This window comes from Halictus rubicundus, chromosome 8 (genome assembly GCF_050948215.1).
Source record: "Halictus rubicundus isolate RS-2024b chromosome 8, iyHalRubi1_principal, whole genome shotgun sequence".
Classification (NCBI taxonomy): Eukaryota; Metazoa; Arthropoda; class Insecta; order Hymenoptera; family Halictidae; genus Halictus; species Halictus rubicundus.
In genome coordinates, this window is record NC_135156.1 from 1212070 (window position 1) to 1239069 (window position 27000).

Below are 27000 nucleotides of genomic sequence, written 5' to 3' on the forward strand. Positions count from 1 at the left end.
AAAAGTGTACGATTTCGCTTAGAAACGCAACGTATCTTGCGTCTGAACTGCTTATGAAGCAGTCGATCCTAACACGCGCGCGTCTGTGTCTGGATCAACATTTGGGGCACGGGTAGGTCTGAAAGCTTAGGTACAAACGCACACGTGTGCGTCCGAACCCTTGTAGGGATTCGTCCGGTGCCCGCGTTTGCGTTTACTTAATACCCTTTCTTCTTTCTTCTTAAGTGAAAAAAAGAAGGAAAGACGTACCAGATCGCACTGGTCGCACGCGACCAGTCGCATAACAGGTACTTACGACGAATGGAATTTGGATCGCAAAACGCTGCGTCTGGACGCTCCTAGAAAAAGCCACCTTTAGAGGTCACCGAATCGTGTCAGCTACACGATGAATGTGAAACATGGATTTTAATCGAGCATTGGTGTAAATATGCTGTAAATATGGTTATTTTTAATAGATAATTATATCATTTCAATGAGGAAGTGTCACGAATATTTTGGTATAAGTTTAATAACAATAAAATTAAAAACAAAAAAGTTTTGTCATTGGATTAGTATTGTCTCGCCGATACGCTGGTGTTGGTCGTTCGACTCGACGCTGGCGTCAAAAAGCAAAGAAATCTCGAGGAATAGTGTCTGTACACGATAAGTATACATTATAAGTATACATTATACACACGATAAGTACGTTTCGGATCCGAGATAATCACACTTATTGCGACATTACTGTATATATGAAAGAGAAAAATATGGTAAGTTGTTTCCAAACATGAAAGATAATAAAATTAAAAATGCAGACATGTAGGGCGAAATATATCAATTAAAAATCTACATTTCTTATCTATATCTTACTCATATTTATGTGTCAAACATGACATGTGTTTTATCAGATGCTTCAGGGCTAACGACCCCCATTCATGTATGAGAAGGGGAGAGGGGGGGACTAGTATGGTTGTTCATATGAGGTATGAGGTATAACAATGTCATGACAAGGTATTAACAAGGTCATAATAATGACATCGTTCTCATTTATAATTATAATCATCGCTATCGCAATGGAAAAACTGTGATTCTCACTTCTAGTCCTTATAAAAAGGAACTGGATCGGTATCTCGTCATACTCTGTCGTTGGGGCAACATGATTTTCCACTACTTTCTTTAAAGTTTAATAACTTCAAATTGTTATTTAAATATTGCTTAAGGGTGGAATCTTGTGTAAATGGCCTGCTTTTGAAGAATTTTTTTTTTTAATGGAATTCGTAGATTAATTTAAAGTTTTACATATCATTTATTAACGTTATAATGTAAACAAAAATATTTTTTATAAATTTTAATCTTTAATATCAATGGTGCAATGGCGGCTTGAAAATGGCGTCCTGGAAATGCGCCGTGCAGCGTACAGTGCACAAAAATGATCTGAAAGAAAAAAATTAAAATGGAATCGTTAGTTTATGTAAATACGTACAACATGACATTCTCCATTTATTAATATTTGCAAAATTGCAAAAAAAATCGGAACATGTCATGTTGTGGCCAATTATTTATAGAATATATACAGTGAATTCTCGTTACGAGTCAGTTCCGCCGTTCTGGTGACTGACTCTTATACGAAATCGGAGGTTCTCGCCGAGCGTCGCATTTGAAATACAGAGCACGCTGGAAACCTAAGGCACTCCGTCCACGAAGCGTCACGTCAGAGACGCGTACGCGACAAAATGCCGCTTGCTGCACGCTTTCGTCCACGAAGCGTCATCGTCGCGTCGTCGTACATTGGTCTGAGAACGCGATTTTACCTTTCTAAAAATTGGTAATCACTGACACCAAAAATTAAAAATTCAAAATGACAGATTCAATACTGTGCACATATAGTCTGGAAATTCGCTTTTTGGGATCAAAATTAAAGAGACATTTTTTCAATAGATTTTAGTTATTCAGTATAACTAATATAAGTAATGTGTATAATATAATTATATTTTTTATTTTATAATTATAATTATATAATATTAAAATTAATATTTGTCTGAAAATATAAAAATAATTAACCTTCTTATGACAAGACAGTATGATGGTAAGATAAAAATGGAACATACTTTCTGACATTGTCATACAAAATTATTTCAAACACAAACTAAATTTCACACTAAATAAATTAATTTAAAATATGTATATATGTATTTATATACACGCATAAATATGTGTAACTATAATTATAAAACTAACGCTTTACGCACATAAAACTCAGTAAAACCCTGCAGTATAGATGGTTCGACTCGAATATTCGGTTGAAGACTAACGCGATCAAAAAGAATTATGCTAGAAGAAAACCAATTACTATGGTAACAAACAGGTTGCTCTGTTAAAACATCTGAGTGCGAGCTACCATTCAAGGGCCAAGCGGTCTTCGTGACCCGATACTAGCCAAACGTCAAAATACCGCGGGCTTCTATTTCTTAATTATCGTACAAGGTGGCAGTAGGTAGCAGCTAAAATTTATATGCTTGTTAGAAAAATCGAAGTAAACAAACGGTCGAGGCAGACCATGTGTTTTTTGTCATAGCGTTGCCCCTCGCAACTGCAGCAGAGGCATACTGTCGAGCGCGTCCTCACGGCTGCGGATTTTTGGGACGGCGGACATTCTTATTCTGACTGTCGTCGTGTACGGTTATCGCGAATAAAGGTTCATAGTATTTTGTAATACGCCCATATTTGTTTAATTTAACGATATCGCGTTATCTATCTCCTTCGTACTTTTCTTACATGCTCTTCTTCGCAATTGTTTAAACTTTGATATAAAACAAATCTGATGTTTATAACTCTTAATACTGTTACGATGGAAGCTGTCGATTGCGGCGATCGAGAGAAGTTGGCCGTCGTATCGATATTGTGGTATTCGGCCAACGGGGTTGTTGTTAAGAAGAAGACAGACGACAGAACCTCTCGAGTCGACGAAGCGAGAGCACGCACCTGTGTCGCATCTTTTAACATTGTCCGTTGACAGCTAATAAATAGTTATTTAGTTGTTGGTAGTGTACGGTGTTGTTGTTTGGTTGAGGGATGTGTTCGCCGGCGAGGCGGAGCCGAAGCCTCCGCAACAATACTTTTTTTAAAACCCTTCTCAAAGTTTAAATTGTTAATAATATAGCAGCATTTGCACGTGGTTTAAATAATGCTTAGAAACTAATTAAATACTGCAAGTACGCCTATTAATATACATAAAACATTCGTTCAAACCTGTTATACCATGTCGTATAATGAGTTCTTAGAATAATTAGTTTCACTTTGAATCTCAGAATTTTATATACGAAACGTTACCCTCGATTCCACAATTATCTAAAATGAATAATATTTTGGATTTTGAAGGTTTGAAGTGTTTTGTTACTGTATAGCAAAACAGTTTTTCAAAATCTTGAACTTCGAAAATTGATTTTTGGCCAGTAAAATCGTCGCGTAATCGTCGCTACATGCAGTCGTCATTACGTCTAGCGTACGATGCCGCGATCACATATGTATATATACATATCCCTTTTCACCCACACCTGCAATAAATTCTAAACATACATAAACTTTGAGTTTCAATTTTTACGCCACGCGTACGTGTACGCGTCTCTGCCGCGATGCGATAAAGGTTCCCCCTAAATGATGAATACCCATTTTTTAAAACAGTACTCACAGGTGCACAGATACATCCAGAAAAAGGATAGTTCCCAGACAAACCTCGTAGTGATAATAAACCGAACATGCCAGAAAATCGATCAAAGTTGCAGCGAATTACAAACGTTTAAAATTGTGAAAACTGGAGTTTTCAAGATTTTTCGCCACTAATTGTAATAAATCTGAGGATTCTTGACATCTTTCGACGCCTGTCACATCATCCGATTTCTATGAAATTTTCAGAATGTATTCTAATTGACACAGATCCACAAAACATATTTTTTAAAGTTTCAATACAGGCTCGCATAGAAATGTTGTAAAAGCAGCTTTCAGTATTTTCTCTTTAATTCTAATCAATTCCTTTTTTACAAAAATTCTTTTTCACATTATGTACTAAACTAATTGTTCCTACTTAAAAAAAAAACAGTCCATGATCCGGTATTACAAAAGTTATCGTCTTTCTAAGATTATCCGAATATTATTGCAAGTGACTGTACATATACATAGATCGTTTTCCGTTCCCAGATAAGAGATTAGAAGAATTGTAATCGAAACGAATGATTCTTCGCACGTGAAATATCCGTATCACTTTTAACTAAGTATATTGCTTAAATGATATGGGTGGAATTTGTATCGGTCAAGTGGTCTGCGAATATTAATCCTACTAATACCACTTTCTCATTCGAGTTGGCAAGTAAGCTTCAAATTAAGATATTTATATATAGGTTTATTCAATAACATGATAAGGTATCTCAAAAATGGCAGAAGTAAGTAACAGAATGGAAAATATGCTATTAAATAAATCTGTGAATAAATATCTTGATTTTATCTTTGAATTTTTTATTTAAAAATGCTGCGAACTTTCGTTCCAACCAAATATGTACAGTAGAATCGCCAAACACGGCATAATGGACGGATGTCCATCCATACGGTCAAACCACCGAGTTCGTTCTGATATTCCTTGACATCACCACAGCGGGCAATTTAGGGTCGAGATATATATCCCGGTCACAGTCCGGCGAGCACGGAAGCGCTAGATTCAAAAGCAGGGTAATCAAATTTCTGTCGACAAAACGGCTGCGTTTGTTCTGATGGTTCTCCTAGCCGGACCGGGACACGGCTAATCATTTCTTGATGGCCTTCGAGAGCGCGTTGAGAGTTCCCTGCTATGCCTGGCACACAAGAAATGTTTTTAGGGGCTCCACTCGGATAGTTTACCTGAGGAGTTGTTCTAGACGAGAAATACCGATAGTTTACCTAAGGAGTTATTTCTCCTCTAGAACATCATGGAGATAGGAAACGTTCCTGCCTCTTGATGAAACAGCATCATACATCTTTATATTGTACGTAAATTATGGATATATTGTAAAAACGAGAATAGTTGTTATTTATTTAAGGAAATATCCACATTAGAAAGGGAGTCCACGTGATTCCGATCACTTTTTTTTTTACTCTGTCTCGAATTTTGATGACAAGAGATTGAGCCATTATTTTGTTATCTTCGAAATTGTTTAAAAGATACAGACCATCAAAGTTTGCCATTTCCCAGATAGCACAGAGACGTCTTAAAGACGTCTTGAATGTCCTACGAACGTCTTCCGAACGTCTTGTGAACGTCTCTGGAACGTCTTTGTTATAAAACTGTACGTCTTAAAGACGTCTTTAAAACGTCTGTTAGACGTCTTTAAGACGTCTCGAAACAGAGGTCTTTAAGACGTTCATAAATTTTAGTAAAATGCAATTAAATAGGGATTAAATAGGGATTAATTAGGGATTGGGAGAGAAAAAAATTTGTAAAGAAAAACGAGTTCAAAGTATATTCATTTTATTATTTATTAAACTTAAAATTAAAATTAAACAAGCTCAAACAAATAATACTACTTAAAGTTAAACTTAAAATTAACATTAAACAAATTAAACGAATAATACTCCTTAAAGTTAAACTTAAAATTAACATTAACCCTTTTAGTGCCGGGCGAAAAAGAGGTGCCTATGCGAAGATAACCGGCCGAATTTCACGATTTTACTAGGGTTTGGAAAAAGACTCATAAAAACCAAACGAAAAGCAACATTTACATAATTCAAAAAGCAGTGTATTAAGGGCGAAATAGAGAATAAAACAGTCGCGCTAATTTTTCTATATTCATTGAAAATTACATAAATAACAAAGGTGTAAGTGATCATAAAGAAAAGAAAAATTAAGTTCTCTCTTTCAAAACGTAATTGCACATACGAAAAGTCATCTTTTTATCATAACTTTATATAGACCGTTTATTACAAAGTATATAATTCGTGTTTTCATTTCCAATATATTTTGTAACAAAATAAATAATATTGCACAACAAACATAAAGAATAACTCCAAGGTACATGGTAGACGCCGGACGGATTATCTCATCCGAAACAAGTAATTGTTATAGGTAATATAACATATAGAATATAAGGGAAAGTTAAACCGAAAAACTATTTATTTTAATTCTCTCGTAATGAAATTAGACCATTTATAAGGTAGTATAAAGTTATTGTGAGATAGAGTTCTCTCGCAATGCGAATAGTAAAGCGCTACAAGGTGCGGGCCGATATATCAACTCTGGCACTTTTCGCCAGTGCAACAAGGGCCGATATATCGGCCTCCGGCACTAAAAGGGTCAAACAAATTAAACGAATAATACTCCTTAAACTTAAAATTAACATTAAACAAATTAAATGAATAATACTCCTTAAACTTAAAATTAACATTAAACAAATTAAACGAATAATACTCCTTAAACTTAAAATTAACATTAAACAAATGAAACGCATAATACAACATAATCTTAATATTAAATAAGTTAAACTTAAACTTAAACTTAAACTTAAACTTAAACTTAAACTTAAAATTAAAATTAAAATTAAAATTAAAATTAAAATTAAAATTAAAATTAAAATTAAAACAAAACTTAAAATTTTTTTTGTATTACATTCTTTCGGTTGGCTGCCCCATTCAACCATATTTGAATGGCTACTTCGGTGTCTCGCCGACTGCCGTTTATTTTCGCCCTTTCTGCAGCACCTTGAATAAGAGTTTCTTTTTTTAGTGATTTGCATATGAATCATCGTTATTATAGCAATACCAAATTAAGGGTGATAATTACATATTACGAGCTCCGCAATTTTCATGCAGTGGAAGGGCTTTTTCCCCTTCCTCCCCATCCAGCTGTATTCCAGAGCAACGTCGTTCGTAAATAGCGTGGTAAGGATCCTTTTTACAAAGGAGTACATGGTATTACCACCTATTTTATACATTTCCGTAACCTAAAATAAAAATTTATTAATAGTACATTCTATTAATTCAATGAAAACGAAATATCAATTACTTTTAGTTTATTTATAACATCTGTAAATTTGGCTTACTGCATTTTCAAATTCGTCCCGATTGTTCAGAATTTCTTCCAGCAATGGGACATCCGACGAAGAATTTAAAGGAAATTTTAATGTATCGAATTTTCGGAGGAAGGAGATGTTGCTTGGTGTCCCACTTCCTTTGTTCGACTGGGCCTCCTTGATGGAGCGTACCTCCGCTAACAGCTCGGTCAGCCAGAGTTGGGCATTATTTAGATAAAAAATTATTTAAATAACGATTCGAATAAAAGATACTTTATCTTTATTCGTTATTCGAAGATTCGAATAAAAAAAGTATCTTTATTCGACGAGTATCGGATAAATACTTTTATTCGACGAGAATTTATCCGACGAATAAAGATAATTTTTTTTTATTCGAAGCGGATTTATTCGAACTTTGTATCTTTTATTCGAAGGCTTCGAATAAATCTTCGAATAACTTCTGCCGAGCGCCGAGCATCAACGACCCAGCGACGACAGACGACATACAATGTAAGAGGATGGAGAATCGCGCACGAATGAAAGTTTAAACTTTTAGATTTTTCAATATATCCTCATCAAATTGTGACGAGCGAATGGAGGGGATTTTCCTGATGAAAATGAGGTCCAATTCGAGTGTAATCGAACAAGTTTCACTGATACCTAATTTTACGATAAAAATTACAGTCTCATTAAAGACAGTCCAAATGATGTCGTGTTTGCACTCATTTCGATCGGAACAAGCTCTACAATTCGTTCGTCTTAACAATATTGTTCTGATTAAAAACATACAAGCATAAATTGCCAATAATGCACGATTCTCCATCTGCTTACATTGTAGGCTGTTGGTCGGTCGCTGGGCGATACCATTGCTTTGCGGGTTGTAGGCCACGGTTCTCTGGTGATGGATGACTTTGTTCCTGAATAGCTCTTCAAATTTGTTGGTCACGAACTCTCTTCCATTGTCCTACCTAACACTTTTGATTTTCTTGCCCATTTGATTTCCCACTTATTCATGTATCTTTGGAAGTACGCATAGTCTTGGTCTTTATTCTTTAATAGGAATGTGGTCCTATATTTTTTGCTCTGGTAATATATTCACTCATCGTCTCTTCGCCCCTCATACTGACGTTTTTCAGTTCTAGCCCTATGTCTATGCGCTTATCTTTCGCATCTCCAGCGTACATTTTCCTAAGCTCTACCCAAACAGTCCTTGCCTTGTTCTCAACTAAGAACTGACCTGCCTGACTGTCTGGCAAGGTCGTGATAATTATGCCAAAAGCTTCATCGTTTTTTGATTCCCATACGCTCCTTACCTTGGCTCCCTGTGATCCAGGGTTGTCGGCAATCGGTGGTTCCTCACTTTCTATAATTTCTGGGAACAACTTCCGCAATCTCACAAACTTTGTGATACTTGTGTAATGAACGATGAAAGTTATTTTCCATTACAATTACATCAACGGAAAATGAGTGTAAATGTGATCCGAATTATATCGCGTTTGGTATGATTTTAATCAGAATAATGCAACAAATATATTGGTGAAAGTCTCATAAAAAATAATTAATAATAAAGAAGTTTAAGTTATGATTTAAAGGCCTACGTTCACGCGGTCATTGATCTATGCCGGCGGCCGCGACTCTCGAGCTTCGGCCCCTCGCGGGTTTTCCCCCTCGGTGGTGTGAGTAGTCCCACTGACTCCTAACCGCGAGGTTGGCACTGACTCGTAACGAGAATTCACTGTACCCGGCGTTAGTGGGTATAATTCCGCGACGTTTATCATCCAGGCCTTGGCGGCATATATAGAGAAATCACTGTACCGAATACCGAATGCAACAATATTTCACCCAAAATTCAAGGTTGCATGGTTGAAATACAATATTTATCTTACAAATAAATAAAGACATATTTATTTATACATCTTGCACAACGAACTGTATATGGTGCGGCAATACAGACTGTAAAGGACACATCGTGCTAATAGGGAAGCAATTTATTCTTTATTCGGCTGTGATACTAGTATTTATATCTTTATCAGATCAAAAATATGAGATACTATTTTATTCGGAATTTGAATTGCTCTTAAATGTACATTCCATAACACGATTAAATACAAAATGCCAAGGTATTCGTCAACTCCGGCTCTCCGTCTCCTCACAACACTAATCTGAACCAATTCCAAATCGGTGAATTCGTAGCTTTTCGGCAAGTTCATTGCGTACAACATGTATAGACTTTTTAAATATGTACCCATATTTTTATTAAGGTATAGAACATTGATAAAGTGTGTTCTATCTATCAACATTGTATTGTTAATATATGCCGACTAAATCCTATCGAAGGTTACCTCGAGTGACGGCTAAAACCTTTTGAAGGTCACTCAAGAGGGTGACCTTCATAACATATGTCAAGGTCAAGGTCAACGGAGCTTTATATATTTAGTATTTATATGATCACTTACTATTATTCATTATTTACAAAATTCTTAAATAATAAAATTTTTATAACGTTTACAAATGTATTAATATATTCATTATTTAAATATGTATTTATTATTCAAACAATTATTCAAATAAATCAATGTTTATATCGATTTAATCAGATATAAAATTTCATATAAAAAATAAATTATAAAATTCATTACACTTTATTTAAAAAATTGTTGAAATAATAAGTAATAATAAGTAAATCTTTAAACAATAGATATACAGGGTGTCCAAAAATTGTTGTAATTCTTTGAAAGAGGTGATTCCTGAGATCATTTAAAGTAACTTTTTCCTTTATAAAAATGTTCTCCGCGGCTTTGTTAAGGAGCTATCAAACCAATCAGAGTGTGGTTACCGCGGACGGATTCCGGCTCGGCCAATGCCAACATCACGCTCAGTGGAACCTGTCGCCGAGCCGGAATCCGCCCGCTGTATCTGCGCCCTGATTGGTCCGTGTTTCTCATTAATAACCTCTTAACAAAGGTGCGGAGAACATTTTCGCACAGGAAAAAGTTACTTAGAATGATCTCAGGAATCGCCCCCTTCAAGGAATTACAACATTTTTGGGACACCCTGTATAAAGAACTGTGAGTGTGCGTCATTAGAATAGTGGAATAGGTACTGGGAAACGGATGCAGAAAGGCAATGCGAGCTTTGCAGCGGGGAATTTGGTAGTTTAGAATAGAGTCGGGAAACATCTTCCCCGTCGTCGCTGCGCGACTCCCACCATTAGTTTGCCGGTTCTCTCATTCTTCAGCACCTTTCCTAGCTTGACTTTATCTCCAGAGCTATTTCCTTCATAGGATACCAGTCGAATTGTGGGAGACGCTGGTAGTCACTGAGAACAGGGGAAAGAAACAGTATGCGGCCCATGGGCCGCTAGTAGCACGGCTCTGGTTTAAAACTCGTTACAACAAAAGAATACATGGAAATAGAAAGGGATGTTAGCCTAGAAGAATTGGTAAGTGAGCGAAGAATGGAGAATAAAGTGGATTGGCTGAGAAAACTAGAGAAGAAGAAAAAAGAAACGAATAAGGGCAGGAACGTTTCAAGATGAGAGTTTAAGGGTGAAAGTCGCAGATTTTCGACTTTGCCAGGGAATTTCGCCCTTATGTGATCATCTTGAAACGTTTGTAGCTCATTGCAACATTGACCGATTTTTATAAAATTGTCAGTATGCATATAAGTTATCGTTACAGGTTCAGATAAAAAAGTTGAAAAATCATTTAAAAAATTTAAATCTATTTAAATAATGAATAATAATAAATAATCGTTCAAATAATAAATATATAAATATATTTTGATGATTGCGGTGGTAGAGATTATTAATAATGTAGGGATCGAGCGTGGGACAAAAGAAATCTCGTATTGACAGCACAAGTAGACGGATATTTATTCGCGCCGACGCACAAAAGACGCAAACGTAAACCAAAAATCGCTGTCGCTTAGATTCGCTATCGCTTAGATTCGCTATCGCTTATCACCCAAAAAGGACGGTCTCACTCAGTTCTCGTTAATTATGTACATTCGCTCACATTCGCTCTCTCTTTCTCTCATTATCCCGTTCTCTCACTTTCCCTCACGCACTCTTTGTCTCATTCGTTCCTCGCTCGCATTCGCGCAGTCGTATTCGCACCTTGTGTCGTTAACAAACTCGGCCTTTCGAGTTTGTTGCTTTCGCTTTTTGGGTTCCTCGCGGTCTTGAACATATGATCGGTCTGCTCCGGTCATTGATCCCTACAATAATTGCCCGATCGCGTCGAACATTTTGTGTTTTGTCTGAAAAACGGAGATTTTATTGTGTTATTTTAGGGTCGCACTACCGATTATTTAGTTGCTTGCATACACTATATGTATCTATATTCTATGGTTTTTTTAATTGTACAGTTGTAACCTCCGATAAGAGGTTATTACGCACTCTGTATTACATACATAGTATTACAATAATATCCTTATATATATGTCAGTTGGAGTCACTTTATTGGTAATGGACGTGATATTGACGTTGTATACATAATCCACAATCTTTCAGGAAGGAACATAAGATCTTGCATAGACTGTTTGTAGGTCTGTCGAGTAGTGCGTTACATGACATGGGAAGAAAAAAAAGCCGTAATCTCAGTTTATATATAAATTTCAATCTGTGACGGTCATGTGGAAGACATTGCCATAAGACGTGATTAATATCCTGTATTATAATTCAAAACCGAATTATAACCGAAATCAAGAACCGAAAGATAATATTTATAGGACCAACATAATATTGGTTCTCAAGAATCATAACCGTAACCGATATAAGCCAGAACTGATATTTTCATAACAGTTATGACATCATTTCTGTTCTTCGCAACTGTTTGGTGATCCGAAACCGATATTATAATTGTTTTCAATCCCTGGTATAGACATTATTTGCCCCTTGTGCTTTCAACGATATGTAACATCTTATGTAAACCCTAATTAAGACAAAATTAGTTAAGAGTTTAATAAGAATTAGAAGTTGGCTGTAGTGCGCTATGACCCACACAAATTTATCAGTTGATATTTTTGAGGAGGAGCGAGTAGAGTGAAAGAATTCTGAATATAAAACTTCAACGGCGGGTCTCTATCAGTTTTTGAGGTATTAATGAAAAACTGTCAAAAAAGATGTTTTTGAGTTCATCCGTTACATATAATTTGTTGTTATGTATACGTCTAATCTATACAGGGTGTCTCACACAAGTGCGACCCTCAGAATATCTTCTTTAATTTTGAGAAAATAAACAATTTTTATGTGTAAATTACCCATAACCATTCAAATTGAATGGTATCAAGTGGTCAGTATGCCACAGGATTGTTGTTTCTAAATGTTGTTTTTTCTTGTAGTCTTAAAGGTCATCGACGTTTTTTTTAAATAACTACATATATTGTCGTGTTGCATCGCGTGGCTCATAAATAAATACATTCAAATATGCACTTGATATGACCTTAAAATGACCATGATCTTAAAAACTTAAAAAACTTAAAAAGGACTTGAAAACAAACAACCTCTGCTAAAATTTACGATGTAGTAAGATTGATGTTGGCCTGGTTAGTTTTTATTCGATGGAGCGAAGCGGGCGAGCAACTCTAACGATTCTCACATTCGACAATTTAGCATTAAATATCTCGGATCATGTTATATATTGATATATAGATTATATTAATTATGTTATCTATACGCCTGTACAGGCAGAATCGAATGTATCATACAGACAGTTTATCATTAATATCTCAGAAACTAATACAGACACGCCATTGAAATTTTATATTCAGGATTCTTTCCACCCTCCTTTCCACTCCTTCAAATCTCTCCTCATAATTTTGTGTGGGTCATACCGCACTACATCCCTTAACAATAGTAAATTGTAAAAAAGATTTCCCACAATATACATTTTTGCTACATTGAAAGAGTAAATCAATATTCTACCTTATTTTTTTTTTCTATATCTTTTTTATTTTTTATTATTTTTTTCTCTATAATATCTTTTTGTAAACTGAATGAATTGAAAACTTCTCGGCAATGTATTTATAATTTTACACGTTAAGAAACTCGTCGATCGCTCCGATATCATCGGTAATCCACATCATTTCTTATCAATTATTTTCCAAGAAACCTCGTATTGTAAGTCACACAATAGCAGGATTGTTCAATGCACTCTTGCGTGGAGTAAAAGTACACCAGGTGTACACAGTCGTCACCAACCAGTTATACCGTTGCACGTACACGGCAGTCACATGTGTTTATATGTGTGCTTTGGCTGACAACCGTTTGGCACACAACCGAGGGTAGTGGGATAGCAATACTCAGCTGGGGGGGGGGGGGCACGTATAAAGATTCCACGACCGGATCGGAACCGGACCGGCTTTGATCGTCGTCGTTCTTGCTTTGTGACGTTCAGTATCGCGTAAACTCGATCGTCTCCATCACCTCGTTCCTTCTTTCAATTTCTCTTCGGCAACCTTCGAAAACTTCAAGTTTTTGTTCCTCGAGAGTTCAGTTGTTGCAAGGAAGAGGAGGATTTTTGTGATTGGCAAGATGCCGCCATGCACGTGCAAAAGAGAACTGTCGAATGAGAAGAACCATGTATGCCCGCAAAAGCCTACTGTCGAGAATGATGAATGCGGTGGAAAAACAAGAGAATATGACGACGCAGTTCGGTATGATTGATTTGTTTCGAATATTGTTTTCATGGCGGTACCAAGTACTTATATCTATGCATACTACCTTCTATACATTATGCGGAAACAATCCTGATAGGAATTATTCTACAGAGAATTCAACTTGCAAGTAATTTTTATATAGTATAATTTACATTTTTAACAGAAATACTAGTTTTATGTAGTTGACTGTACATAGGCTTTGACATTTCACAGAATCCTGGGGTAGAAACTTGTATCATATGCATGGCTACAATATCGTTTGCGAACTGTTTGAAATGTAATTCATTCAATTGCATGACAGTGGTCATTTATCAATATATCTTTTATTATTAATCATTCTTAATACTACCATTAATACTATTATGAACGTACATCGACAAGGTCGATTTATGTTACTATAGAACAGTTTACTTGTGTTGTGCAAATTTTTATCAATCGAAAATTGCAAATTAAATTGGAAAAATCGGTATTGATGGATGCCCTGACATTTATTTTGATGACTTCATGTTTACTATTTTGCGTCCGCTGTAAATTTGCTACAACAACCGCGGTCTTATATTGGGCCATTCATTCTGAATGTGTTAATCATAAAAAGATAAGGTTGAATTGCAGAAAAGCTGTTTCATCTCCGATTCCGATGATGTTCGAATTTATTGTAAAACTCACCATTTTGAAGAACTTTTTCCTATACATACATATGAGGTGCGGACTCGCTTAGTTTCTGAGATATTCGCGAAAAACTGTCGGCACCACTACAATGAATTCTATCTATACTTGTGCGTCTGTGGCACCGCACGCGTTAGGAATGATGGCCACTTATTTTCTGTTTAGATACGGGGAACATTTGAGCTTAAAGATCCTGTGCACAACTCCTTATGCGAGGCGGCAAGAAATCCCCATTTCGCATGGATTTTTGTACACTCCCGGACAAAAAGAAAACACATAGCCTAAATTTAGAACATTTTATTAAACAACACACAAAAATACAAAAATATACCACAATGCACACAGTTCTGAAGTGATAATAAATATATTTTCCAGCAAAAATAGAAATATCACAAGAATTCAGTCGGACAAAATGATGGCTCAGGCTGCACAAAACTGAAAATATACTCACATGTACCAAAGATGTTATGTTATTATTTCGCTTCTTTTATCCTTTACAATTCCGGTCATTCTTTTTGGTAACGATTTAAATAGCTTTCTAATTCTTTCTTATTCTTTCTTATTCTTTGGTTTATTCTTCCCCATTCTTGGATAATGCACTTTTTTAAGTCAATTATATTCTGAAATTGCCGTCCATTTTCATAAACTGCTCTTGTGAGCTCACACCACAAATTTTCCATTATACAGTGAATTTTCTATAAATGTCTACAACACGATTCTGGCGAACATCAGATATTAGATAGGAGAAACTATTTTTTAATTCATGCCTAACGTAGAAAAGGACAGCGAAACTCTAGACGCCTCGGCTGCCGAGAAGTGTAAACATAAGACGGGTCGGGTATATAGGTGTGAGGCCAAGAGGCCACTACTAATTCAACAACAAAAATTCTTTATTTTTCATTATTTTTTTCTGGCACTTTCATCAACATATTTGTGGCATTGTTCTAACGAAAATGACACCAAATATGATATAATTCCGATGATGTTTACTTTTGTAATGAACGATGAAAGTTTCAGACGCAAAGAAGGACAGCTTATGTGAAAGGAAGAGACGCAGACAGTCACGGCTGCCGGCGAATTTTTCTGATTAAAATGATACCAAACACGATATAATTCGGACCACATTTACACTAATTTTCCGTTAATGTAATAGTAATGGAAAGTAACTTTCATCGTTTATTACACAACTGAATATCATCAGAATTATATCATATTTGATATCACTTTAATCAGAAAAATTTCACAAATATATTGGTGAAAGTCCCATAAAAAAATAACTCATAATAAAAAAGTTTAAGTTATGATTTAAAGGTCTGAGCACACGTCAGTCTTTCATCTTTCCCGAACGCTTCGACTCTCCGCGTCTCTTTCTTCCCCATACGCTGTCCTTCTTTGCTTCCGAAACATTGATCGTTTATTACACAAGTAAATATCGTCGCAATTATATCATATTTGGTATCATTTTCATTAGAAAAATGCCACGAATATGTTGGTGAAAGTCTCATACAAATATAATGAAAAATAAAGGAGTTTTGTTGTTGGATTAGTAATGGTCTCACACCAATGTGCCCGACTCGTATTACGTTTACACTCCTCGGCGACCGAGGCCACTCGAGATTCCTTGCCCCACTCCTCAAAAAAAAAAAAAATTAAAGGATCACCTCTACGAACCCGAGAATCATAACTCCGCCAAAAATTGTATCGATATCGTTAATCGCGAAATTGGGGAGCCACTGGGTTGGAGAAAGGCTATAGCCGGTTTTGAAGGTCAAATTCGCCCCCGGCCCTATTTTAATCTAGTTTGAACCATTCGATAGCCTATCAAAAAAGAAACCTTTCTGCCAAGTTTCAGCCCGATACCTCATCTGTAAGAGTAGTTATAGAGGAAAATTGAAAAACCAATTTTTGGTCCATTTTCCCCATTTAATGACAATTCAAAATCCTGAAATAATCTGTCACATTTCGGATACTAAGCCACATATTAGGAATTGTTTTCAGATTTTTCCGTTGCAAGCTCTAGTTGTAAAAAATGAAAAACACGAAAACAAATCGAAAAAATGCAGATTTCATATAGAAATTGAAGAGATACTAGAACAGATTTAATTTAGCAATGAGATCTTGTCCTAAGTGTTGTGGTACATGGTTTATAATTAATGTTTATTTAAAATATAAAAAAAAGGTGTTGAATAGATAATTTCGATGTCGGAAACAATTAGATATTTCAACTCTTAAATAACGCACACATCCTTCTTTCTCCGCAGTTAACGCAAATCTCTCCGTTCTCCCCAAAAATGTCCCTTTCTAGTCGTCACTCACACACCCGCACTCATCCCCAAATCCTGTGTGTCCCTCGAAAATCCCAACCTACCCTTGGGCCTGGTTTTCGTCAGTGATACGTTCTCTCTTATGGCCCTCTTCCCTTGGGCCTGCTATTTGTCAGGGACACTTTCCCTTTTATGGCCCTTTTCCCTTGGGTCTGGCCTCGATGTTTTATGGCCCTCTTCTTTTGGGTCTGGCTTTCGTCGGGCCTCGATGTTTTACGGCGCTCTTTCTGCCATTGAAGACCCAACGACATCCTGCCTAAGTACTACGATACTACAGTATTATACTTATTTTTTTTAATTCCTGAGTTTGGTGCGTCATAGTTGAAAAAAATAAAAACCACGTTTTCCGGATTTTTTCCTGTGAGAAACTAAGTTATAATTATCGTAAAAATATATTATGTAATATTAAACATCATCCAGACTTAAAATCTTGCGCAGTATAAAAAAAATGAAAATTTTACTACGTAGGTTTTCATTTTTTTTATACTGCGCAAGTTTTTAATTCTGGATGATGTTTAATATTACTTAATTTTACTGTGTAGGTTATATTCGAATATTCCGAAATTAATTTCTGTTCCGTCCTCAACGGACTTTCCAAATTGCCTGGCATTCATTAAAACAGCTGTTTAGATTCTTTTAGTCGAACTAGCTGCAATTTAAATTTAATGGCTTTAGTACACGAAAACGACCCATTCTTCAAATGGTCGTTATTCCTTTAGTTACATTAGGTTTATTGTATTAAATTGTCGTAATCCATGCCGTCGAACCGTCCGGCAATAAAACAATTAATACGCGTGCGCTCAATGGGACATCGGGCCTCTCCTCAAGCGACCCTACGTTTACGACGGTCCTCCCATGCATATCTACTTCGGTCCCTAGCTCGGGTACCTGATGTGTACCGATATTTGTACGATTCTTTCGGGTTTTCCGCACTAGCCAATCAGCTGCCAGTCATTCACCTAAGCGTATAAAAAGGGTAGCCATCAGTTCAAAACTTCACTTCAAATTTCTACCTCGCTCAAGTCACGTCGATATCTAAGCGTTTCAAACTCGATTCAACTTGCGCTCGCCACGCCGCTTTTCTGTCTGGACTTTCGACTTGTCAAGTCCAGCAGAACCGTCGCATCGATCGACCGCTTACACGATCTGCGACACCAGTCTAGTCGATAACATTGTCAATTCATCATTGTTAAAATAAACGCTTCAACCAAAAAACAGCTGTCCTTCATTAATTTGACGTACAGCGGTATCAGAATATCGTCATCGCGTAACCGGCCTTACAACCCGGTTAGATTCTAGAGAGTCGCGGTATTTCGGTACCTGTGTAGGCTCAACGAGCCAGCCGACGCTACAATTTCAACGGTGGGCTATGGTTTCCAACTGCGGAACCGTTGAAGACTTTTTGGACGAGGTTTGAATCCCGCCCCTGTCAATTTCTTTTTTTTTTCGTTAATCAGATGGTTTTTTTGTTACAATATTGTAAAAACGATTTTCAACTATGTTTAAACTTTTTAAAAATAATTTTTTGGAAAAATATTTTTGAAGTACTTTCGGTCTCTAATCATTTACAGGGTGTATTACTGCGCTACTTAATATTTGTTTATATGGAATTAGTGCACTAACTTGACTATCATGTCTTTTATATTGGGTAGTTATTGTCCTTGTAATCGTAGTTATGTATTATGATGAGATGTCTTTTTTTGCGTAACCTGTAAATAAGATTAATTAGTTTGGTAACACTAAATGTACACCTGAGGTATCATTAGGAATACTCATCTTTAACTCTTTACATTCGGAGCCATCGATTCTAGACTCATAATGTCCTCTTAGAGGGGACATCCGAGTGCAAAGGGTTAATAATTGTAGGTGAATTGGTGAGTCATGTCTCCCTTTGCGTGGCCTGTTTATTCTAGGATTGATTATTTTGGTAACAGGAAATACTTATATATGATGTATCATTAAGAATACTTATCTTTAATAATTGTTACATATGATACTTTAGGTATACATTTTGTGTTACCAAACTAATTAATCTGTATAACTACCCTTACAGATGAGGTATCGGGCTGAAAGGCTATAGCCGGTTGTGGGGGTCAAATGTGCCATGGAAGGGATTTTATTCCAATTTGTGCCATTCGATAGCCTACCTTAGAATAACTTAGTTTTTCACGGAAAAAACGCCGAAAAAAGTGGTTTTTATTTTTTCCTACTATGACGCACCAATCGCAGGAATTTGAAAAAAATTGAGCATAATACTTAGGACAATATCTTATTGCTAAATTAATTTTATTTTAGTCGCTCTTAGATTTCCATATGAAATCTGCATTTTTTCGATTTTTTTCGTGTTTTTCGATTTTTTCAGCCAGAGTTTGCAACGGAAAAATCTGAAAACGACTCAAAGTATGTGGTTTGGTGTCCGAAATGTGTCAGATTTTTTTCAGAATTTTAAATTGTCATTAAATGGGGAAATGGGCCAAAACCTGGATTTTCGTTTTTCCTCTATAACTACCCTTACAGATGAAGCTATAGGGCTAAAACTTGGCTGAAAGGTATCTTTTTTGGTAGGCTATCGAATGGCGCAAATTGGAATAAAATCCCTTCCAGGGCCGATTTGGCCCCCAAAACCGGTTATAGCCTTTATTTAATACTTCCTTAACACGTTGAGCCCATCGCTGATATTGCTGTCCTTTCCGTTCATCCGGCAGCGAGCGAGCATTTTACGGCGATATTTGAGACGGCTGGAATGAACAGACACAAATAAATAAATAAATTGCTGCATTTATTTTTTAACTTTGATACTGTCGGTCCCACGGTCCGACGCTGTCCAAACGAAAAGTCCTCTGTCGGTCCCCAGGGACCGACGCCGGCCAAAAGGAAAGTTCACAGTCGGTCCCTAGGGACCGACGACGGGCTCAACGTGTTAATGTATTTTCTTTGGTCCAATGCTATTTCTCCTTCTCCTTGGTTTATTCTTATACCCAAAGCAAGTCTCGCTTTTCCCAAATTCCAAGTCTTGCATTTCGAAACATGACATCAATGTCTGTTTAATTTTTAACATTTCTAACTTTTCATTTGTGAACATTAATACATCATCTACATATAAAACAATTACAATTTAACAAGAATTATTTTTCTTAATAAAATCACATGGTTCGTAATTTGACCTTTTAAGATTCAGACTTATCAATGTAGAAGTTACTTTTTCATACCACATAAGCGAAGCTTGCTTTAAACCATATAAAGCTTTGTTTAACTTGCAAACTAGATTTTCCTTTCCTTCCACAATGAAACCTTCCGGCTGACTCATACAGACTGTTTCTTTTAGATGACCGTTTAAAAATGGCGTTTTTACATCTAAGTGCTCCACTGATAAGTTTAAACCATTTGCATCCAAGCGCGGAATAATCCGCGAGCCGCGACTGTCTACTACATATCACCAAGCGCGGAATAATCCGCGAGCCTACGACTGCTTTTTTTACCAGTTGCGAAATATTCTTTAGTTGCGACAGACCACGTTTAACCACTTGCATGAGCGTTTCGGTTCCATCAGTTTAATATACATTAGTGTATTCTAAATAAGTTTTACTTTTTTTGTGAAAATCTTTCAAACTGCCACTATGAGTAAGTGCTGTCAATCTATATTTAAATTCAAGAAATCCAAGTTTAGAAAACAATCTTATTTTATAATTTAATCTAAAATTTAGTTGCCCCAATGGATTTGGAGTATCTTGATTCGGATTCAAGTATTGAGGTACGACGCACAGTGGACAATTTGGACAAAATCGGATTCAAAATCAAAGAACTTTCGATAGGAATGAGGTAGAGCGATGAAATTTTTTTTAAATTAAAGCTAAAACTTTGTAGAATATGGGGAAAATAGGGAGATTATTACCATCCAATCATTTCAACGAAAGAATGATTTCATTAGTTTTTGTCACAAAAATCTATTTTTTGCAAAATCCTGAGGTCGTAGACAAATTTTGAGACCAGATTTGAAATCAGCGTGAAAAAATCTATGGGAAATGATGTATAGCATGTTAAAAAAAATTTTTTCCGCGCGTGGTATTGGAAAAACTAAAATTTTCTTGAATTTGTGCGCGTTTAACGAATGTTCTCGATGTTAAAAAACGTTCGTACCACAATCTCTCTATTTTTCCCATATTCTACAAAGTTGCAGCTTTCATTTAAAAAAAATTTCATCGCTCTACCGCATTCCTATCGAATGTTCCTTGATTTTGAATCCGATTTTGACCAAATTGCCCACTGTGCGACGTCCTAGAAGACGTAGCCGGAGGATTTCGTCAAGTGATGATAGTGAAAATGAACAGTGCGGCAGTTTTATAAATCAAGAGTACGTGTGGAAAGTCGAAAATCATACTCCCATTATACATGGTTTTTCAAGTGCGGGTGGTACAACCATAAATACACGAGGTCTGTCGAGAAGGGAGGTTTTTGAAGTATTTTTTAACAAGGAGTTAATTACAAAAATAATTACGGAAACAAATAAATATGGCGCAAGCAACGCAGAGTTTATACCTCTTGAAGACGACGAATTAAAAGTATTTATTGCTTTAAATATTTTAATGAGTCTAGTTTCTAAGCCCACGATTCAAAGCTATTGGACTACTAATAAAAGTATAGAAACTCCGTATTTTAAGAATATCATGAGCCGTAATCGATTTATTTCTATTTTCAAAAATGTACACTTTTCCAGTACAAATAATCCTAATGACGCACTGATAAAAATTCGAGAAGTTACTCAAATTGTAAAAAAAACTTTCATTCGCATGTATGTCCCAAATAAAAACATTTCCATTGATGAATCGCTAATGTCATGTAGAAGTCGTTTGCATTATATACAATTTATTCGAACAAAACGTGCGAGATTTGGTGTCAAGTTTTATAAACTCTGTGATTCACAATCGCGATACATACACAATTTCAATATATATATACAGGAAAAGATAAAACTCATACAGGATCTGCTATCAGAAATGTTGTAATCAATTTGTTGAAAGAGAGTCAATTATTGCACAAGGGGTATTGCTTATTCATTGATACTTGGTACAGTTCACCAAGATTATACCAAGAATTATATAATATGAAAACAAATGTATGTGGAACAGCGAGAATAAATAGGAAAGGAATGCCTCCGGAATTAAAACCACACCAATTACAAAAGGGAGAAGCTGTTATATTTTGTACAAAAGAGATAGCGGCGATAAAGTGGAAGGATAAGAAAGATATCGTTATACTAACTACTATGCACGATTTAGATTTTGCTGAAACAGGGAAGCGAAACCGATATACTGGGCAAAAGAGTTTAAAACCAACCGCAGTGTAATAGATTAAAATCAATATATGGGTGGAGTTGATGTTGACGACCAAATATTAAGTAAATTTCACACTATGCGAAGATGTAAAAAAGCCTATAAAAAATATTTTTTTATTTTATTGACATGATGTCGCTGAACAGTTACGTAATTTTTAAAAATCATAAGAAAGATCGAGCGTTTCATGCGTATAAACAGCTATTAGCCGAAGAAATTATTGATAAATATTTAGCCAACATAAATGTAAATAAGGCATCTGTCAATGATTCCATTACGCGATTTACTGGCAGGCATTTTCCTGTACGGATACCTGCAACTCTCGCAAAGGGAAATAGAACATCAAAACGATGCGTTGTATGCTTAAGTAAGTCAATTCGAAGAGAGACTGTCTTTAAATGCCATGTTTGTGATAAAGCATTATGTATTGACCACTTTAAAGAATTCAACGAAAATTAATTTATTTAAATTTTCATTTTAATTTAAATAATTTTATTTTATGTATAAAAAAAATTTGTTTTTCCTTTTTTGTAAAAAAAAATGTAAAATGCTATATTTGCGATATAACACTGTGTATCAATCGTTTTAAACAGTACATTGTTAATAAACTCCATGAATAATTTGGATGCCCGTTATATCTCTTAAAATTATTATCACACTCCATTAGAGTAGCTTCTTTGGCTAAAATGTCCACTTTCTCATTGCCTATAATACCACTATGCGCTTATATTCATATTTCATACTTGGGCAAAACACACCCACTCCTGTAGATATATTCTCCTTCTTTTTGGACCCATCCGTATATATGTCAATATAGTCAGTAGTATAGTAATATAGTACTTATCCAATATACATGAAAAGTCGTATCCTATTACCAAGTCCAATTTGTCTAAGTCTGTTATATATCATCTCTATAGCTTCTTCTAGTAGTTTTTTTGCATTCTCTATGGACACATCTCTATAATAGACAGCCATATCATCAGCATAGAGGGAAACCTGAACTCCTCAGTACTCAATCCCACAAAATTGACTGATCTCTTGTACATCCATAGCGCCATAAAGGTCAACATTCTAATAGGAATCCCTATACTGGCTAATTTTCCTAACAAAATATCTGTTAAAACGTTGTCATATGCAGACCTGATATCTAGAAATGCTGCTGTTGTATATTGCTTCTGAATCATTCCCACCTTCACATATGAGGTTAGAATAGCTAGGTTATCTGTACATGATCTCCCCTTTCTAAATCCAGATTGGAATTCAGGGAGAATCCTATTTTTCTCACACCACCAACTCAGCCTATTATTAACCATTCTTTCGAATAGTTTGCACATACACGATGACAATGTAATGGGGCGGAAACTCTTACCATCAGGTTTTTTAATCCATAATACTTGACATTCGTTCCAGTCTTCTGGAATGACTTTGCCAAAATATAATTCGTTGAATATATCCAATAGTAATAATCTGCATTTATTAGACAGCATCTTAATCATGTTGTATTCTATCCCATCCAAGCCAGGTGACGACTCCAGATTTGTTTTCTCTATGGCTACATTCATCTCAAGAAAACTAAACACATCGTCTAAAAAGTCATTTTGCTCTACGTTTAAATTAACCACAGGGTTGACTGGTACCCATGGTGGACTCAATTTCTGAACACAGTTTTCTATAATATCCTGTCTATTTCCTGACGTCCACGTATCCTTATTGTTAATTTTTGTCCACTTTTCCTTAAGTACTTTAATTCTATTCCATGTATATGATAAGGATGTCCTAAAATTAATTTTAGCAGCAAATGTCTTAAAACTATCCCTTTTCTTTTTCCGTAACGCTCTTTTGGTAATTGCTGTTTGTTTTTTATATAAAATCCAGTTATTGAATGTAGTGTTGCATATCCATCGTTTAAAGGCCGCTTTTCTCAGCCTTACATGTTTATTGCACTCCTCATCCCACCATACGGTGTGGCACGACGGTAGCGTGCCAAGTTTTCAGCCGGACGACCAGGGTTCAAATCCTGTCGACTAACGCATTTTTTAAAAATTTCATTATGTTTTATCATTGCATATTTATATTATTAATTTCAATCGAAAATGCAGTTCGGAACTTCGTTGGTTGCATTATCATCCCCAATGTAAACTGTCAATAAACAGTGACATTGGAGACGCTCTTGAGATCGAGGAAAAACTCTTCAGAACGCGACGCAGTTTGAAAACGGCGGGTCACATTACTTACCATTCGTGCTCGCAGTGATAAAGATTTAATTTTCCTCTAATGATTAGTTTTAAATTCTTTTTCTTCAATGCATATAATGATAAGTACCGGTTTCATTTTGATAAAATACAGCAGTCCGTCGAAAATTATTGGAAAGCAGTAAAATATATCACCTCGCAATTCCATTTAAATTATATAATCACCACGGATCAGACAGGAAGTCAGTATCAATCAACGTTCGAAAGGACAATAACATATAAGGGAGAAAAGACCGCACTTGTTCAAAAAAAGGTAGATGAACTTATGTCACATCACACAAACGCAATAGTAACTTGTTCGAATTCCGGAAAGTTAACACAAGATATTTATAAAGACTTCTTAAAATTTAATATATATATAAACATATATATATATATATAAAAGATATATTTTATAAACAACGATTACATTAATATCAAACAATTAAACACACTGAATTAAACTGAAATACACCGAATTAAACCGAACAATTCTAAATCTTAATCGTCTATCGTCTAATCACTTAAATCGTCTATATTTCGCCGACCGCGATTACTTTTTATAATTAAACGTCTTTCGCCGAGATCGCGTTTCAACAAAATCCGCCGCCTTGAAAGTTGCGCCGCTTTATGTTCGCTTGTTAAAACTATTAATTGTTTTTGAGCATCGGTCTCTGTTCCGCTCGCGAACCCAAACATTACCGTCGCAACGCCCCGATGCACCCCTTCGTCCCTTCCCACACTCGGCCATCCTGCTCTAGCATCTGCCCTCAGATGCTGCGTCTTCAGGATCGCTTTCGTCGCTGCTCAAATCATGATCCGCTTGTGCCCATGGTTTCATGTAGTCCGCTACGGTGGTCGTCTGTTTTGGCCCCTCCTGGTTTCCAATCTTTTCTACTATGTACCGGTTATTTCGCAGCGCCCTTGTGATCCTATAAGGGCCTAGATACTTCGCTGCTAGCTTCATGCCTGGTCCCGCTTGCGTTCGCTTGATTGCTACTAATTCATTATCGCGATATGTACGCGCTTCTTTTCTCCTTTTGTTATATGTTTTCTGATTCTATTTTTGAATTTTCGCAATGTTTTCACTAGCTTCTCTTCTTTCTTCATCCCGCTTTTCTTCAAACGTCGCTACCCACTCTTGCTCAAGTATCTCCCTGATTGGCGCCTCGTCTCTTGTTCTCATCCGTGTTCCGAAGAACAACCGGAATGGTGTGGAATTTATGCTTCGGTGGTGCGTTGCATTGAGGTATTTCTGTACCACCTCTAAATACCTGTACCACTCTTCCGATTTAGGCGCTGCTAGTTTCGTTAGTACCGGTATGAGTGTTCGATTAACCCGTTCCACTTGTCCGTTGCCTTGTGGGACTCCGGTTGCAATAAGGAGGTGTTCAATTCTTTCTTTCGCGCAATACTCCTTAAATTCTCCGGAAGTGAACGCAGTGCCTCTGTCGGAAATGATACGCCGTGGATTACCGAACGTTACCGCCTGCTTCTCCAAATGTCGCACCACTTCGTTGGTATTCGTCGTTTTCGTGGTGTAAAGCCATACGAACTTGGTGAACGCATCAATGACAACCAAAATGTGACGATAGCTTTTTTTTGTTGATACCAAAGGTCCAAGGTGGTCGATGTGGTATGTGTCGAGTGGGGCTTCGCCTTTGTTGATTGGTGCCAGAAAACCGTCCTGTTTTCCCGCCTTCCTTTCTGCCAGTATGCATTCTACGCAATTTTTAATAGTTCTTTCGATCTTAGATCTCATGTCCTGGAACCAATAATCTTTCTTCAGTGCTATTTCCGTTTTAACAACAGAGAAATGTCCTTTCTCGTGTACTCGTCGTATAAACTGCGATTGCAAGCTCTTCGGGAGGACCAAACAAATGTCGTCGTCTACTATTTTGAAGAGTATACCTCCTCTCACCAGATAGCCGTCTATCTTCCCCTTCTTGGCCAGTTCCAAAATTTCTTGTACCCTTTCGTCCTCCTGTTGCGCTCTTTGTATTTTTCCCGTGATGCCGCCCTCATCCTCGTCGATGATCAAGCATGTTGGTAAGGGATGCCTGCTCAGTGCATCTACGTGTCCCACCCGTTTTCCTGACCGATGCTCAATAACGTAGTCGAACTCTTCTAACAGTAGCGCCCACCTCGCTACGCGCATACACAAATCTCGCTTGCTCATTGTCAGTGAGAACGCCTTGCAATCTGTTATAATTTTAAAATGAATCCCTAACAGATAGACCCGAAATTTTTTGAGCGATCGTACAATTGCCAGAACTTCAATTCGTAGCTTGAATATTTCGCCTCCGCCGGTGTTGTTTTCCCGCTCGCAAAATGCACAGGGTGCATTTCCCCGTCGTCGTCGTCACGTTGCAGCAAAACTGATCCAAAGCCGAATATCGACGCGTCGATAGGGCTGGCTGCTTACATAGACTAGCCTTTAATTCCTCGAACGCTTTCATTTCCTCGTTTCCAAATCTAAATTTTACGTGCGCTCGAAGCAAATTCGTCAGTGGTCTTGCGATTAGCGAGTACCCTTGCACGAATTTTCGAAAATACCTGGTTAAACCTAGAAAACTTTGCACTTGTTTAACATTCGTTGGTTTCGGGAACTTTAGAACGGCGTCTGTTTTGCCTTCCGACGGCTGGACACTGCCGTTTTCCACGATATGGCCAAGAAATTCGACTTTACTCTGTAATATTTTACACTTCTTCCAATTAATGTCCAATCCCGCGTCTCTCGCCACTGACAACACCGTTCTAAGGTTCCGTACTCCAATTG

General features: G+C 36.6%; 2 protein-coding genes across 3 annotated transcripts in view; one reads left to right on the plus strand and one right to left on the minus strand.

Moving 5' to 3' along the window:
- Positions 1-27000, plus strand: part of LOC143356647 (uridine phosphorylase 1) — a 163307-nt gene that overhangs the window by 49228 nt on the left and 87079 nt on the right. Inside the window, exon 1 of one of the 2 annotated variants that reach the window (XM_076792526.1) lies at positions 13340-13667. The exons of the other annotated variant lie outside the window; for it this stretch is intronic. Coding sequence (XP_076648641.1) covers positions 13546-13667 — 122 coding nt within the window. The 5' untranslated portion in view covers positions 13340-13545. Of the gene's footprint in view, positions 1-13339; positions 13668-27000 lie in introns of those variants that run through there. 2 annotated transcript variants of the gene reach the window in all.
- On the minus strand, positions 6587-8024 carry LOC143356334 (uncharacterized). Its single transcript, XM_076791937.1, has 5 exons — positions 7979-8024; positions 7875-7937; positions 7041-7207; positions 6782-6941; positions 6587-6699 (listed from the first exon to the last, which is right to left on the minus strand). Exons 1-5 carry the CDS (start codon positions 8022-8024, stop codon positions 6587-6589), a joined length of 549 nt encoding a protein of 182 aa, XP_076648052.1.

Excerpts from the sequence above, each read along its gene's own strand:
- LOC143356334 (XM_076791937.1), bottom strand. The coding sequence starts at position 8,024 with ATGAATAAGTGGGAAATCAAATGGGCAAGAAAATCAAAAGTGTTAG. Across the intron at positions 7,208-7,874 it reads CTACAACCCGCAAAGCAATG|CGGAGGTACGCTCCATCAAG; the intron begins GTATCGCCCAGC and ends CCGAGCTGTTAG. Across the intron at positions 6,700-6,781 it reads AATTGCGGAGCTCGTAATAT|GTGCTGCAGAAAGGGCGAAA; the intron begins GTAATTATCACC and ends CTCTTATTCAAG.